The sequence below is a fragment of the Kryptolebias marmoratus genome, linkage group LG24, assembly GCF_001649575.2.
Source record: "Kryptolebias marmoratus isolate JLee-2015 linkage group LG24, ASM164957v2, whole genome shotgun sequence".
Taxonomy (NCBI): domain Eukaryota; kingdom Metazoa; phylum Chordata; class Actinopteri; order Cyprinodontiformes; family Rivulidae; genus Kryptolebias; species Kryptolebias marmoratus.
The window spans coordinates 2,047,033-2,063,401 of record NC_051453.1 but is presented as its reverse complement, the minus strand read 5'-3'; the positions used below and the strand labels follow the sequence as shown (position 1 = coordinate 2,063,401).

At 37.9% G+C, this 16,369-nt stretch overlaps 1 protein-coding gene and 1 long non-coding RNA gene across 6 annotated transcripts; one reads left to right on the top strand and one right to left on the bottom strand.

Annotated features, from left to right (window-relative positions):
* Nucleotides 1-4,448, top strand: LOC119616770. The gene is made up of 3 exons (XR_005232790.1): nucleotides 1-197; nucleotides 1,287-1,335; nucleotides 3,260-4,448. It is a non-coding gene; the product is annotated as an uncharacterized LOC119616770 (long non-coding RNA).
* A 1,954-nt stretch (nucleotides 4,449-6,402) lies between these two features.
* ttc14 (tetratricopeptide repeat domain 14) lies at nucleotides 6,403-14,276 on the bottom strand. Of its 5 annotated transcripts, none has more exons than XM_017437515.2 (12): nucleotides 13,739-14,276; nucleotides 13,246-13,373; nucleotides 12,737-12,936; nucleotides 12,366-12,450; nucleotides 11,517-11,646; nucleotides 11,168-11,323; nucleotides 10,775-10,846; nucleotides 10,574-10,693; nucleotides 10,080-10,202; nucleotides 9,241-9,358; nucleotides 7,897-8,000; nucleotides 6,403-7,815 (listed from the first exon to the last, which is right to left on the bottom strand). In XM_017437515.2, the coding sequence occupies exons 1-12, from the start codon at nucleotides 13,870-13,872 to the stop codon at nucleotides 6,930-6,932; spliced, it is 2,256 nt and encodes a 751-aa protein (XP_017293004.1). In that variant the 5' UTR covers nucleotides 13,873-14,276; the 3' UTR covers nucleotides 6,403-6,929. The 5 variants fall into 5 exon arrangements, 4 of the variants coding, with proteins under 4 accessions (XP_017293004.1, XP_037830181.1, XP_017293005.1 ...); XM_037974253.1 differs by having other exon boundaries at nucleotides 13,246-13,370; XM_017437518.3 differs by having other exon boundaries at nucleotides 7,674-7,815; nucleotides 7,897-7,978.
* Between the last annotated feature and the right edge of the window lie 2,093 nt (nucleotides 14,277-16,369).

The following is a 16,369-nucleotide window of genomic DNA, read 5'->3' as shown; positions in this document are numbered from 1 at the left end:
ACACACACGCACACACACACATGCACATATCAAACACACACTGAGACTGAAGCTTCTGCAGAGACACCTCACCTTCTCTCGGCTCTTGTGGCAGCTCTGACCCTGTATTTACTAAATTAACCTAAATCCTTTAGGAGTGTAATGGAATTTGCCAGCTTTTTGAGAACATCTGTTTGCACATGTGTGCTAAAATACTGGTGAGAGAATGCATGTGTGTGTTATGAAGTGTGTGTGCGTGCCTACTTTATTTATTTTTCATCCTAATCTAATTTTGCTGTTAGAAGGGAAGTTCCTTTGGCTGAAGGATGTGCTTGTCCTGCAGCTTCAGAGGAGCTGAAGGTGTAACAATAAAACGCTGAAGAGTTTGAAAAAAAAAAAAATCAAACATAAGTGATGACTAAAATATTTATGTGCGTTCAGACAAAAATTAAAAATGGGGGAAAAGGCAGCAGGGAAAGGTGGTCATATGCTGTTCCACTCATGCTCCATTAGTAAATCAACACATTCCTCTCATCGCTCTCTGTGGCCTTGAACACTTCCAGAGCATTCATCCTTTTCATTCACACAAGCTGAAGGATGTTCTGATGGCTGGCTGCACAACCTCTCTCTAACCTGAACTCTTCAAGTTTAATAACAAGTGAAACAGAAACACAACAGAAACACAACAGACAAACTAGAACTCATTGGACGAAAAAGACGTCTAAATTGGAAGTGAACTGAACACAAAGGCAACTTCCTGCAATGATGGGAACTACAAAAAAAGATAAGAATGCCTGGCTGGTTCTGTCAAAGCTACAGGAAGAGCAATGTTTAAAGCTTAGCATCTTTTATATCTTAAAAATCAGTACAGTTCATTAAAAGCCTAGAACTCCCTAAAGGAATGCATATCGCCCGCCACCTTTCACAGCTTGGTAGAACCTCGAAGGAGCGTGTGCTCACAGTATGTGTTGTTAAAGACTCTCGACTACTACCACAGCAAACTTTACTTCAAATCCTGTAAAACTAAAGCTAAGGTTGATCAGCTGCTGCAGCCATCTTGAATTAAATTGACTTTCAAAAGTTAATCAAGTGTTAATATGAATCAAGTTATTATTTTCAGATAGTTACATTAAAATGCATTCAGTGGTTCATGAAATATTTTGCTAACAGTTAATGCTGTTTTAGATCTTATGGCACGAGTAGCCCTCAGAGTGTGTGTTGACGATGACTCCCAGCAACCACCACATCACATCTGAGCTCATATCTGTAAGACTGACGGACTTACAGCTGTTTTTGTGTTTTCTAAGGCAGCCGTTCAACTGGGCCGACTCCAAGAGGTCAACAGTTCATTAATATGTGAGTTTCATTAAAATCCATCCACTTGTTAATGAGATATTTTGCTAACAGACAGACACACAAATACACGAGCGAAAACCTTATCACCTGCAAAGCAATAAAACTGTGAAATGTGTTAAACTCTGCTGGATTTAAACAGAAATGGGAGCATAAAGAGAGATAATTCAGCTTTGCTGCTGTGGAACAATGATGCACGGAGTTGTGTGCACGTTTGTCTTGGGGCTTCCTGCTGTGTGTTCTTTCTAACAGCCACTGAGGGATGTTAGGACTTTAATAAATGAGGCTCTCTTGACTTGAAACAAATGTAAGAGTAGAAATATTCCTCCTGCTCATGACAGCTTTGTCAGAGTATAAACGACAGAGTTGATAAGAACATGTCTGTGGATGAAAGTGTGCTTCTTCTCAGTGGAAAGAAAGAAACAAATCCTTAAAATGCACTAATATGAACTCTTCAGTGTTTGAAACACATGCATATGACATCACTTCAGAAGGATACTGTGCAGAAGTCTTCAGTCATCGATTATTTCTTTTTGCTTTGAAGTACAGACAGGTTTTCTTATAATCTTTTAAATTGATCCTGAACAACATTTCTTCAGATTTTATAAAAGTCTTTAAAGATTTTTTGTTTCTTTTTCACTCATTTTCATTCTACTAATTATTAGTCCAGTATCTTTTTCTGTTTGCTTGTTGTTCAGCAGTTTAACCTAAAAGTCATTCAGAGAATAAAAGACCCAAATGATGAACTGATTTGTGTCAGCACATAACAAACAATTTAGCAATTAACCCATTTAAATTATATCTTCAATAAAATCTGGAAGAATCTTAAGATAACACATTTTTACAAACATAAAAAGGTATTTTTCCCAGTGTGCTCCTAGCAGAAAACTGGACTTTAGTCCCAGGACTAAAGTCTAAAGCCTGAAGAACTGTTGATCAAGACCACTTTAAAAGACTAAAACAAAGTCGGCTGCTTTAGAGACAAAACATAAAAAATAAGGGTTGGTAAAACATTAAACTGTTTATTGCAGATATAAATACAGTGGGTATTTGACTGCTTTATGTGAGGTTCCTTTGACTGTCTGACTCAGAAATCTGACTTCAGATAAAAGTTTAGATCCACATCTTTGCTTCAGCCCATTCACTTAGATCTTTCATGATTTAAAATTTTTGGTTGAGATTAAAAAGCAAATTCTCACAATAAAAGGCCAGACCTTATCCTTGAAAGATTTTCTTGTTCAGATTCCTAAAATCAGTTCAAATGGCTGATTAGAAGTTTTTAAAGTGTCTGTTTGAGGTCGTTTCTTGGGTTTTGATCATTGATCTGTTTCTGATGGCTGTAATTCAGATTTCTGATGTCACTGCTGCTCTTTTAAACAGGTTTTTGCCAACAAGGCTGACGGTGTGTGTTTTTGAGAATCAGATTTTTTTAAATTACAGCTATTAAAGCAACAAACCTTTAAACTTTTGAGGTAATTGTTGATAAGAATCACAAAAGTAAAAGCAAACTGTTCAGTTAACAGCCTACAGTAAATATATGGGAGCTTTGCTGGATGAGCTAATGGCCCAAACGCCCTAAAGATTTGTTCTAAATGACCACAGAAATGATTTCAGAAACGTGTCTTCTTGTAGAGGAAGTTGGAGTCCCTCAGAGATGAGGGCCTGCGACAGCATGAGAGTCTGATTGAATGGCAGCAGAAGACCGTACATCTTTAAATTCCTCATTATCCACTAACACACAGTCACTACGTCTGCTCCTATTCCATTACTTACTCCTCTGTATTGTCATGCTCCGAGAATTCAATGTAGTACCTTTTATTGTAGAAAATGAAAAATGTCATTTTTCCCTTCTCTGTCTCCCCCTCTCCTAACACTAATTTAAAATGTCTCATCTCCCTCTGCGTGTTCAACCGTCTGATTGCCTCAGCGCTGAAGAAAGAGGCCTAAGAGGAGGAATCCCCTCTCTTTGTGAGAAGGAGTCCATGTGGGAGCGGAGAATGGAGCTGGATGATTCATGAAGGCGAGAATCTGCAGCTTCATCAGAGTCGCTCAAGCAGGAAAACTTGCTGCTGACCTCGTGAACAGGTTGAGACCTGCACCTTCAAGGACTCAAGGTCTTCTTATTCTCTGCCTTCTCCCTCTCAGCATACCATCGTTCTTCTTTTCTTCCTCTATCACTTTTTTTACTCAGCTTACTGGAACAATGCAGGGTGCCGGTCCAAGCTTTCAGCGGAGAAATGTCCTTCATGGTTGCAGGGAAGGACAGCTCGGCGTCCTCTGCAGGTGTTTCTGTGCAACCCTGAAGCAGTTGTTTAGAGACTGTTTGGTAAAAAACAAATGTTACACTAATCTAAGAACAAGTGGTGCTTGTTTGGTTTGGTGTGACAGTTCTTTTAAAAACAAAATGTATAATTAAAAAAATGTTAAACTTAAATAAAACAAAAAAGGCAAATAATCTGATCCTCGTTGCAAACTATGGAATCAGATATGAAAAAGGTAAAACTGAAATATACCAATTGGTGCAGTTTGAAAGCGTTTTCTCCAGTAATTTTCCAGATATAATGATATCCAATTCTGTGATCTGGGTCCACACTCAGTGTCAACACAACACTTGGCTGAATCCACTGAAAACCAGGTGAATGACCTACATTAGGCTGGCTGTGGAACTGAACAGGTTCAGGTAGAAATCTGAGGATGATTCTGCTGCTAGATGCAAAAGAAAAGAGAAAGAACAAGTAAGACAGCTGTCAAGAATAAATATAGGGACTCCAGCCGATCAGCGGAGCATCAAGAAAACAAAGCTCAACGAAAGGTTTGAGAAACTTGTGTGACCTATTTTCAGTCCCTTCAGCTGTTTCTGTGGGTAAACAAACACACACAGCAGGTGGCATCCAGTCAAAAATGTATACACTTTTATTCATGGTATGATATGAGAAAAATATTGTGCAGATTTTATTTCTTCAGCTTCATGAATTTGCAATAAGTATCTTGAATTGTAAACATTAATCTGAATATCTGAACATTAGTATACATGTTACTACCTTGATGTTCCTTTGCTTATTTTATGCCATAACCTTTGCTGGAAAATAAAATTATTAAATAAATTTTACAATAAATGTCTTAAACTTCTTTATTCCTAATTTGTCACTTTGTTTAACCAGCATACAGTGATCATTTGAGCAGGAGTGTTATTTACAGCTCTGAAAGCTAAAGGATGGATAGAATCTGACAACACATCCATATCTAATATAGACAGACTTTACTGCAGTTAATAAAACGTTGGTTTGATTATCATGAAAAAGATGCATGAAGACACAAACAGCTGAAGATCAGTGCTCCACTGCCCTCCAGTGGAAATCTGCTGAATCGACAGAGAGGGGTGGTCCCTGCTTTGTTCCTGATCAATGTGCCCTGACATATCGATCATACAAAAGTGACATTATTATTACTGAAATTAAAACTTACTCTTTAGATATTAATAACTTCTAATAAATCTGTTTGGTAAAGCCTTTGAGTGCTGCATTACATCCATATTTTCACACAGTACTGATTATTGTTTATAACAAGATTTCTATATAACTGCAGTAATGAAAACAAGCAAACCAAATAATTAAGTATATGAAAGCAACACTAAAGGTCACCAGGTCAATCTGACTCCACCTGGACAAAATAATGAACATTAAATATTATTATGGCTAATTTAACTCTTTGTTTGTGGTGTAAAAAGCTAAGAAATGAATGTTTCTGCTCAACACAGTAAGGCTCAGGTTTTATAGATCATCTGATTTTTAATTAGTTTGTCTGAAAACTAAAATTGTGTAAAAAAGTGTGTTCAGTGAGGCAACTTCTCTCCAGTGACGACTGGTTTATTGGTTTAATGGTTAAATGGTTCAGAGAGCACTTAAGTGAGATGTCCTGCAGTCAGTATTTATAAAACTGATTAAGATATCAGGCTTCAGAGACAGAACGGACCGGATCAGGAGGCTGTGTGTGGCCTCTTCTCTGGCTGTATATTAGTGCTTAATCTGCCCTAACAAGATATAGTGGGGCGTGTGGCTGATGATGGGACCAGTAATGATGGAGGAGGAGAGCGGGACGCTGGCAGCTAAGCCCAAAGTAAGCTACTTTGGCTCGAGGCAACGCACGGCTGGTCGCACAACCACTGATGTGTGTGTCCAGTTATTAAATCAAATATGTGACACCAAGAAGCTTAAAGCACCAAGAAGCCAAAGGGACACAGCTGCATCGCTCCGAGAGTATCACTGCTTCAATGAGTTTCAAATTTCAGGAAAAATAAATAAAACCATCAAAATAAACTTTTTATTTAGAAATGTTTCACTTTTGTCGGGTCAACCTAAAAGATCTGATCCCCCAAATGACAAAAAAAGACCAAAAACAACTTGAAAACTCTGAAATAAGAACGTTTAAGGTTTTCATGAGGCAGCTTTGCCTTTTTGTTTTACCCTTTGATTGTTTTCTTTATGATGACTTCAACGTTCGCTTGAAGCCATCCTTTTGATTCTGAATTTCCACTGAAGTCCAGGCCTGGCCTCTGTGAGGGAAAGCTGCACATCCCTGCAGTTCTGGCTCTTAATTGGACTTCAAACAGAACCGTGTACTGCAGCATAAATCCATGCTCGGGATCAATACCCAGCTGGAAAATGAAACCTCTTCTACAAATGTTCCTGAGCCAACGCGCCTCGGCTAAGCAGCTGAATTGCTGTGTTCGGATCCAGAGCAACTCAACTTCAAACAGCTGAACATTTCCTCCACATTCACAAAAATCACACTTTACAGTCAAAATATTTACTCCTACAATTATTGCATTGGATATAGGTAAAGTTTGGCCATTTTACTCAAATTTTCTTACAAGTTAGGCTTTGATTTGGATGAAAATGCTCCACAGAAGGATTTACTATATTTGCATAAAAAATAAAACATTTATCCTGCTTTTCCTAACAGACTTAAAACAACTCAGCTTGCATTATTGAATAAAAGTGTGTCAATATTTAAGTCAAATATAAATGAATTAAAAATGTCAGATAACCCAAAAATCACAAGGACATAAACAACAGTTTCCAGAGTTGGTTGCTTTATTGGTTCAGCAGAGAGTCTGTCATTACAGGAGAAACTGGTCTGAAAACAGCTGGAACATCTGGTTGACACGATTGGAGCATTAGCAGCTGGTACTTTTGGAAAGACGCAACTAAAAAAAAATACAAAAATGGCACAAAGCAGCAAACAAGGCAGAGTTTCATCAACAAGAAAAGGTCTCAGTGACAAATATTGTAAAGCTTCTTGAGCCAAATACAACAAGAACTTGTGAAAATGTTAAACATTAAACAATCCTCAGAATGGGTCAATTTCAGAGATAAGACACTCGAAACGTAAACACAACAAAGCTAGAATACCAAAAATACTGCTGCTACATGCAGGCCTTAATTCTAGACAGAAGACATTTCAACGTAAATTAGTCTTTTTTTCTAACACTGAAAGCAACTTTTCCCAACTGAGGACTTTCAGACAGCTCTACGTGTTTGTTGTGGATTCAGAGTCCAGACGAGGATATAACAGAACCATTCTCTTTTATTTGGGCATTATTTTTTTGGCTTGAGTCCTTTTTCTTTCTCAAACTGTGCGATCTGGTTAAATATACTCAGCAGGTGAGCAGGGAGGTTTTTCTTCGACCCCCCCTCGCTCTGTCCGTTACTGTCTGATTTTTGAGTTTGTCTGCCCTCCTCCTCAGCCTTCTCCCTCTCTGCCTCGTCACCATCCTGCCTGTCTTTGTTCTCGTTCCTCCCAGAGTCCAAGGAGCTTCTCGTGGACGAGTCGTGTCTCATTCTGTTCTCAGGGTGTCTGTAAGTGGAACCAGAGATTCCTGAATACTCAGACTGGAAACTAGATCTCCGGGAGTATTCCAACTCAGCTGATGAGCTGGATAATTTCCGTGTTTTATTCTCCTCTAAGCTGCCCCTCCTCTTCGAGTCACTGTCTCTCGTGCCTTTTCTGCTCTCATCCCTTCTTTCTCTGCTCCTGCCTCTCTTCTCCTCCCTCGGAGGACTTCTGCTCTGGCTGTTTTTCTCTGTTCTGTCCCTCTTTCTTTCTCTGTGGGAACCGTCAGACTCCTCCTCGTCTGAAGCTGCTGATAAAGAATACAGCTGATTGATCCTCCTGTCGTCCCCGTCCCTCCCCACTGCCCCGTCCTCTTGTCCCCCTGCAAACATAGGACCACCTTTTTGGTTGAGGAAAGTGGCGGAAGTGTTGGGAGGTGCAGGAAACCACTCCACTTCCTCCTCCTCTTTCTCCTTTGGGTTTTTCCCGCTCTTACCCTCCTCACTTCTCCTGCGATGGCGCTTACTTCCACGCTCAGACTTTCTGCGCTTTTTCTTTTTCTTCTTCCTGCGAGACGGCGACGATGATGACGAAGAGCTCTTGGAGGAGGATGAAGAGGAAGAGGCAGATCGCTTCCGTTTCTTCTTCATCCTACGCATGAGAAACATCCACTGAATTCTCCTCAGTGTTAAAAGCAGTATTTGTAAATGTCCTGAACATCAGAGAACATACCTTTTCTCCTCTTTTAAGATCTTACGTAATTTCTCAGCGCTGGTCTGGCTCGTATCTTTGACCTGCTCCTTAGCAAGAGCTTCTTCTCGCAAGCGAATCGATTTCTTTACAGTCGCCAGAAAGACAAGGTATAACAACGGCACGCAAGCAAGAAAGCCCGAAAAACATTCAAAAACAGTCGTACCATAATTAAAACATTGCAATAGATACCCCGCAAGCATTCATTCGTTTATTCAGACATTTGCATCAGAATCAGAAGGTGTGAGGACGAAAAAGTCAACAGTTTAAGAGGAAGATGAGACGGCACATTGATTTCAAACAGATTATAGAAAGATGGAGAGATGAGTGAGAATCAGGATTTTAAGAAGCAGAGGGATGAGCAAGCGTGCAGAAAATTCAGACAGCATTTGTTCGCCAATGGGATCGAAAAGGTTTCAACGTTACCGTGTTTGGAGCAGGGACACGGCACACACCAGTGTCCGGAGGAGGAGCAGTTTTTTTGTTTTGTTTTGTATTTTCGCCCCACAAGGCATAGCCGTGGCAGTCAGAAGGTCAAAGGCCAGAGTTTAGGAGTTGCAGACACAAAGACATCGAACACTTCATCAGTATTACAAACCACAGCCTCAGAACCACAAACATTTTAACAGGAAGACCACCAAAGATTGGCCTTTACAGAGAATACAGTGAATTCTAACTAACATGAACCTGGTTAACCATGAGCAGATAAACAAATCTGTTTAATATCTTTGACTGGTTCATAAATTAATGTTAAAACTGTTTGATAATATTTAACAACCCTGGATGTTAATTAACACCAAACACACAATCTAAAAACAAAAACTTAAAGGTTACAGTCTACACACACACTACTAAGATTAGTAGATACCTTATTGTGTTTGTATTACAAACTTTCAAAAATATACATTTTTGGACCACTTCAGAGCAGAAAGCAACCCATACACAACACTAACAAACTGTCATCTATTCTAATGATTGGAATTATTGGTAAAAGGTCATCTAGTCAACTTATTTTAAAAAAAGGATTTTTTTCTTAAACTTGCTTCCGTCTTAAAAACATCCCAGAAGTAACACAATCCACTTATAATTTGTAACTACAGGAACTGTGAACACTTTAGTTAATTGGATTGTAATACATTGAAAAAAAATGGGACCAAATTTGCCAAAACACAAAGAGAAATGACAAAATAAAGACTTTATGAAGATTGAATAAACTATTATTGGTAGAATTTGCTTTAATGGTTAAGCCTAAAATATGCATGACTCACTAGACAACTTTCCTGTGTGTGTGTGTGTGTGTGTGTGTGTGTGTGTGTTCCCACTCACCTGTATAGTTTCTGTGATGTTGTGCATGGCCTCCTTTGCCTCAGGGTTTGAGTCATCTAGAGCCAGAGCTCTCCGATACAATCCCTCTGCTGTGACCAGTTTTTCCTGATCTTCAAGCCTAACGCACAAAACAAAACAGCTTCTTAACAAATTCAGTCCAAGTCCATTATTAACACATACCAATCACTGCAGAGACAGACTTGTTCTTACTGGAAACCAGAACCAGACAGACAAAGGTTTTAGTTAAAGGTGCACACTCAGACAAACTGCATCCAGATTTTAGCACCAGTCAGTGGGCAGCTAAAACATTTATAGCATTTTTCTTTCAACCTTCAAAATGATGCAGGATTTGTCGAGCCATCAGATATTTATTTGAACGTTTTAACAGATGAGGCTGAGAAGCGTGTGAGCAGCAGAATGTACTGCTTCTATACATCCTCAGAGTTCACACAGTTTACGTTGTTCCAAAGCTGCACTTATGCATCAATCACTTCTCGTCAACTTTAAACTTAGTCGGAAGGACTTTTGACGGTTTGTTGGCACTAAAACAACAAACTAAGAACTAACTTCAGGCTGCTGAGAAGTCCAATAGAAGCCTGCAGCCACTGGTGAACACTCACACTAACCCCAGTGTTTTCAAGTCTATCTGACTGCACATGTCAACACGTGGCACTAATCCTATCCATTGTCCAATAAAATGCTTTTGATTTGCTTTGCTTTGTATTTCTAATTATTTACCAAAAACTAAACTGTGTGTAATGAAAATGAAATTTCACTTCATAATAACAGCATGTATATGTGAGAGCTGGTTTGGATGGGTCGATCGCTGCGCTGCTTACTGTTTTCCTCGCTCTACAAGAGTCTGGCAGAGGTACTTCTTGGCGTTTCGGTGATCCGGACAATTTTCCAGAGCCAGTTCAAAGTCTGTTATAGCCTTCATGATGCTGCCTTTGTTAGCATACCTGGGAGGACAAAGCTAAACTGGGTAATCATGTTTGGTCAAACTGCTTCAAACCTTTTCTTACAGTGTGAGGAGCAAAATAATCAAGACTTCAATAATGTACAGTGTTAAAATAATGTTTTAAACTGCAAAAAACAGCAGTGAAATGTTTGAACAGCGTGTAACTGTTCTACGAAGAAATTCTTGGAACACAACAGGAACAGATGTGTTATCCAAAATATTCTTCCTCATACTTTATACTGGTATGAGTTTGAGGAAGTATAAGTGTAAAATGAATGACAGCCTTAGAATCCCAAAATCTTAGTTTTTTTTAATTAATTGGTAATGTTTTAAAACCATATAATATTTTATATAAAATGGAAATAAACTCACAGAGCTCCTCGTGCCACCAGCGCCTCCACGTTCTTGGTATCAATATCCAAAGCTTTGTTGTATTCGTTCATGGCCTCCACATGACGGCCATGTTTGAAGTGGTCCACACCTGCACGGACACTGACACAGGATGCACGGTTTGTCAATGTGGGGCAGTATTTGATTGATTTCTTGTAGTAAAAGTTAACAGTTCATCATTACCACTTCAAGGCCCAGGATGCTGACTGTTTCTTCCTGATCGCAGAAGCAAAATCCTCTTCCTGAAAATGTTTACTGTGAAGAAAAGAGGCATAAGTAAAGTAGCTACACTTTCAAAGTATAGCTCAAAGGCAAAAATGTGAGTCTCAACTATTAGCAAAATTCCATTTAACCTGGTTTTTTTTTTGCCTGAAGCAAAGTCAACTTGCATTTGCAGTCGTTAGCATTTTTTTGAACAACTGCATCATTATCAAGGAAATTAGATTTAAAAACTTAAATAAACTGTATGAATTATTGCCAACTTACTGCTGCTTTCTTCTTCATTTTTAAATGAGACAGAAAAAAAAAAAGAGTTGCTGTGAAAGAAAACTCAAAGAGAGTAGTTGACACTCTTACCTCTGTAGTCCTCGCATCATTGACGGCGGATGCGTGTCACTGATTCCCACCTTGTCCAGGAGGAATTCTACCACAGAGGGGTTTTGATACCCATGGCACCTTCTCAGTATACACCCATAAGTCTCATTGGAGTCAGAAGCTGCACTAACACTGCGACTAAAACGAGGAAACAGAATTTACAGATCATAAAACAGAGTGTATAAAAATTCAATTCAATGTTTAAAAACATTTACTTTTCGGTTTTATCAGTTTATGCTACATCTAGCTGCATTTTAGAGGCAGAAAGACTCAACATGTTCAACAAGTTCATTCATTCATTCTGGCACAGTTCAGGAAGTCAGCGTGTTACCTGTAGTGGATGGGCAGCTCTTCACGGGTAATGACACCCAGTTTTATGTGCTCCAAGCTGGGAGACAGACAGGCCTGATGGAGGGACACCGTGATCTTTTCCTGGTACCGGTCGATGTCTTTCACTCCCCCTGCGGAGCAGAAAAAGGACAGATTAAGAAAAAAGCTCCCCTTGTTTCCCCCTTAAGTCATTAGGCCTAATAAAATAAAAAAGTAAAGTAAAAAAAATATTTAAAATGACACAAGACAAAAAAACAAAAAACAAACTACAAACACAATGTGTGCCAGTATGACACAGACTTAGCAAACACAAGTTTGTCTCACTCTCAGGCATATCCTTCTAATTGTCCATCCTAACATTACCGGGGCTATATCACACATAATTAACAGGCTGTATTGAGAACAATATAAAGATTATAAAACGAGGGTATATCAGAAAATATCAAGATTATTATCTGACAGCTTGAAACCCGATTGTTTACTCCTGACTACTTAGAAAAATTTTACAGATTGATTCTGAGCAAAACCTTCAGGATAATCTGTTCACACAGTTTGAGTATCTGTCAGCTAACATTCCTGAACATTTACTGTGAGCAAGCGAGTATACTGTTATAAGGTTATTAAATAAAAATTGTGCACATATTTCCCCCTTCTAAACCCTGAGTTCATTAAATCTCTTGATATGAGCCTTCTTCTCTGGAACTACACAAGAGTTTCATGTTTCAAATCCATCTTCTTTTACTTCTTTGGTCTTTTATAAACACAATGACATAAGACTGCATTGTTCCACTCATCTAAGGATTACAATCACGTTTGCTATGTCATGTAGCTGTTTTTTTAAGACACTGACCTCTGATAAAGTCCCCGATCTGATAGTAAGACAGGGGATCATCGTGGCTGCTGGTGGAGGGAATTTCTCTGATGTGACACAGAGCCTAAAGTGAGAAAATAAAATAAAAAACTGCACATAACAGCAGAAAGTAAAATGAAAGCAGAGTGAGGATCCTGTCAGCCATTACACCAGTTTTATATCAGATTACATAAACAGTTGAGATTTCCACCAAACGATTTATTCAGCCAAACAGCTAAAAGCTGGAAAAACAAACAGCGGGTACATCCTCCACAGCTGGCCGACTGAGAACTGGAGTCTTCAGTATTTACAGCAGCTGCATATTTCTTTATTAAAGTTTGCTTCTCAACAAATTTAACTTGCTGACCTACCGACAACTCTAGGTCTTCTATGTCTCTCTTCAAGCCTCCTGCCATGCAAAGCAGAGTGAGAAAGAAGCCGTATTCTCGAATGTTGTTGATCCTTCCCACCACAATGTCTCCTTTCTCCAAGTCCCTGTAAATCATGGCTCTTCTCTCCTCATCTGGCAGCTCCATGAATACCTCCAAAGGTGGCATGATGGCATAAGGCTCTAAAACAAACAAACAGAAATTATGGCGCATCTAAAACACAATAGACAACTTTTGCTACACTTTCTATAAGTTTTACCTTGTATGACTGTTTTTTATTTTGTATTATACCATTTAACTAACATTTTACTGGGTTTATAAAATAAAAATACTCAAGCAGTACATTTTGATCAATTTCCATGTAATAAGACGCACATTAGGTGATGATTGTGTTTTTTATGACCTTAAACTAGAAACAAGTTAGTGAAGTTAAGTGTTTCAGTGAATGCCAAAGAGGAAGAAGTCAGAGATGTGTGTGAACCAACGCAGACCTCCAGCCTCCTCCTCCTCGTGCTCCTGTTCTTGAGGTTTGGCGGTCTTCCATGATGGGCAGAACAAGATGTCAGCCTTCCTGGCGATGAACTGTTCAACCAGCGAGCTACCCTGCTCACCACCTCTGCTGCAATAAACAAACAACAACTTTCAGCTAAATTAAAAAGGTCCTTTCAAGCAGAACATGATGCGCAGAAATGCAGAAACTAGAACAAAAGAGGCTGAAATTCAAATGTTAAGCTTTTCATTTCGTTATTAACAAGATGAATGCTAAAAGTTAAAACATTTAAAGAATGTCAAAGATGTGCATTGCCAGTTTGTCCTTATAATGTAATGATGCCAAATTAGAAAAATGCACACGCAAAATAACAATTATTCAAAAGTTCAAGCCAAGTTTTTTTTCTTAATATATATTTACTGAACGCTTCAGGTGAAAGAAATTCAATTATAATTTCTGGGAACTCCATAAAAGCCTCAGAGTTGCTGGCATACCTTTCATATGTGGCTTTGCACAGATCAGACACCACCTCCTGGAAGTCTGGGTTCTCAGTTTGTTCACATTTCAGTTTGTTGAACAGTGACTCTCCGTGAAAGATCAGACTCTGCCTCAACAAGTCCCTGTCCATCCTTTATTTTCTTCTTCCACCACTGCCGTCACATGATGACAATAAACGCACTATAATGTTCATAAACTCAAGTGTTGGAAACGTGTTTAAACTTGGCTATTTTGCTTATAAACCAGGGAAATAATTCATCGTTTAAAGAATAAATTATTGCTGGTAACCTAAACTACAACGTTGCTCTGCGCTGCTGAAGCTAACAAACCAAACATGCTAACGCAGTTGATTCTAAATGTCTCAGAAAAAACTCGGAATACCTCAACACGTAAACAAATATATACATTTACACCATGTTCCGTTGAACAAAAATACATTCATAGTTAAGTTGACCAATAAAAGTAAATTCGAATGCTCCAGTTTACAAGCTTCGCTTTTCAGCCTCGAAGGTGTGCGGTGCGCTGCACTAAACCTCTCGGCTGAAACAAGTGCTGACTAGGAACCATCGTGGCCACCGATTTATACTCTGCGTGCTAAACGTATATTTGTTGTTTGTTTTAAAAAATACATCAATACAGTTTGTTTTGATAAACACTGGTATGGGAAGATGCAAACATTAAAATATCAGAAATTTTCAACAAACAGTAAGAAATCAGTTATCCTATATGCCATCACAAAATCTACAATCCTGTAAAATGTTTTGTTGCATCTTCTTGCTTTTATTGAAGATAAAAACAAACGTTTCTCTGTTTACCACAATGAATAAACTTTACAGGGAAAAAAATCATTTCTTGGTAAATATTTTCACACAAGTATGATACATTTTGATGTTCATTTTCTACCTTTCTTTCTCTTTTAGAAATGATCACGTCTTTGGCCATACTTTGCTGTGTTATTCCCTCTGATTTACTGAGGGTGGAGCAATTCACAAACTTAACTCTATGCGCAAACACAAACAACCTGTCTTTACTGAGAAATTTGTTGCATGTCATTTTGTGTTGGTAATAATAAATCTCATTTAGATGTTCATTGTCATTGTCCTGGCAGATTTGATTTGGCGGAAAAGAGAGTAGCGTACTAATAGTATATAATATAATATTATCACTCTGTTAAATATTCACATAGACAACAGCAAACCTTTTTTGTGAATTCCTCGTGAAATCTAAAATTGTGTAAAATATGTTGCTAGTTCATAGTTTTTGCATTTACTGAAGTGAAATAAATGTTGTTCTAAATGTTTTTTTTTTCATATTTGTTGTGAGAAAAAATAGTTAAGAATCTGTTGGTGGTTATTCAGTTATTATTACATATTACAGCATATTACATTACATTACATTTTTACATATTACAGCTGCATGATAAGTGTTTTTATTTAAAATATAATGTCCTTTCTCTTGTCGAAGTGTATGTGTATTTGAACTTCCCTGGTTTTTCAGGTTTTAATAAGGCTAACTGATACCTTGTCACTCCCTTTAAGTGGCTAAAGGAGGAGCAATTCATAACTTAAATCTTTGTGCAACCACAGCCAAACAACCTGTTTGCACTGAGAGGTGGAGGAAGCAACGCTTCAACATGGATAAGAAAATTCTGGGTTGGATCATTTTTCTTGGATGTATTCATGCAACTTTCTCACAGAGTAAGTATACAAAATAAATAAAATCTTTATTGTCAAACTAAAAATGCTGCTTGTTCTTTATGCATTAGGGGGTTGTAACAAAATAAAACCAAAAAAGTTTTATGTTTTTATTGTTCGATATGTTTCTCTGAAAACTACAAATTGCCTTGTAAAATTTCTTTACTTAAACGTTACTTACAGTAATAAGATAATTAAATGATTTAAGAAATTACAACATTCATTACCTAATTCAAATAACAGAAACAAAAAAAACACTAAACCTATTCTAAAACTGTCACTTTTATCTTTAAACTTATTTAGGTAAAGAAAGAAAAACGTCAGTAAAGTGTGACCAGTTGATATGTTAATTTTGATTTATTTTTAAAAGAGTACATAATGTTTAAATAATACAGTACATTGTTAGAAGAATTTCTTTGTTGGATACAGAGGAAGATCAAGTTATTATTGCATATGAAAAGGACAAAACTGTAAAAAACTGAAAATTTTTGAAAAGAAAGCCTGCTAAGCATTACTTTAACTTTTTTTCGATTGTACTTCAGTCCACAAAAAATGATAAAAAAAAGAAGTCAAACTATAATATGTAATTTGACTGATTAAAAAGTTAGAAATTAAAAAAACTGTAAGATATTGAGAGATTTTCATGACTATCTCATTTATCATATTGTCCTTAATTACAACTGTATTTGCAGCCAGAACTACTAATACTACCACAACTACAGCCACAACACCACCACCAGCAGTGAATACTACTACAAATGCAGTGCCAAGACCAGCCCCAACAGCAACTATTACATCTGTAGCCCCAATACCACTACCTACAACAACAACTACTACATCAACTGCAGTCCCTACAACGCTGCCACCAAAAACCACTACTACTACATACACAACAACTGCTGTTCCAATACCACTGCCACCAACATCTGCAGC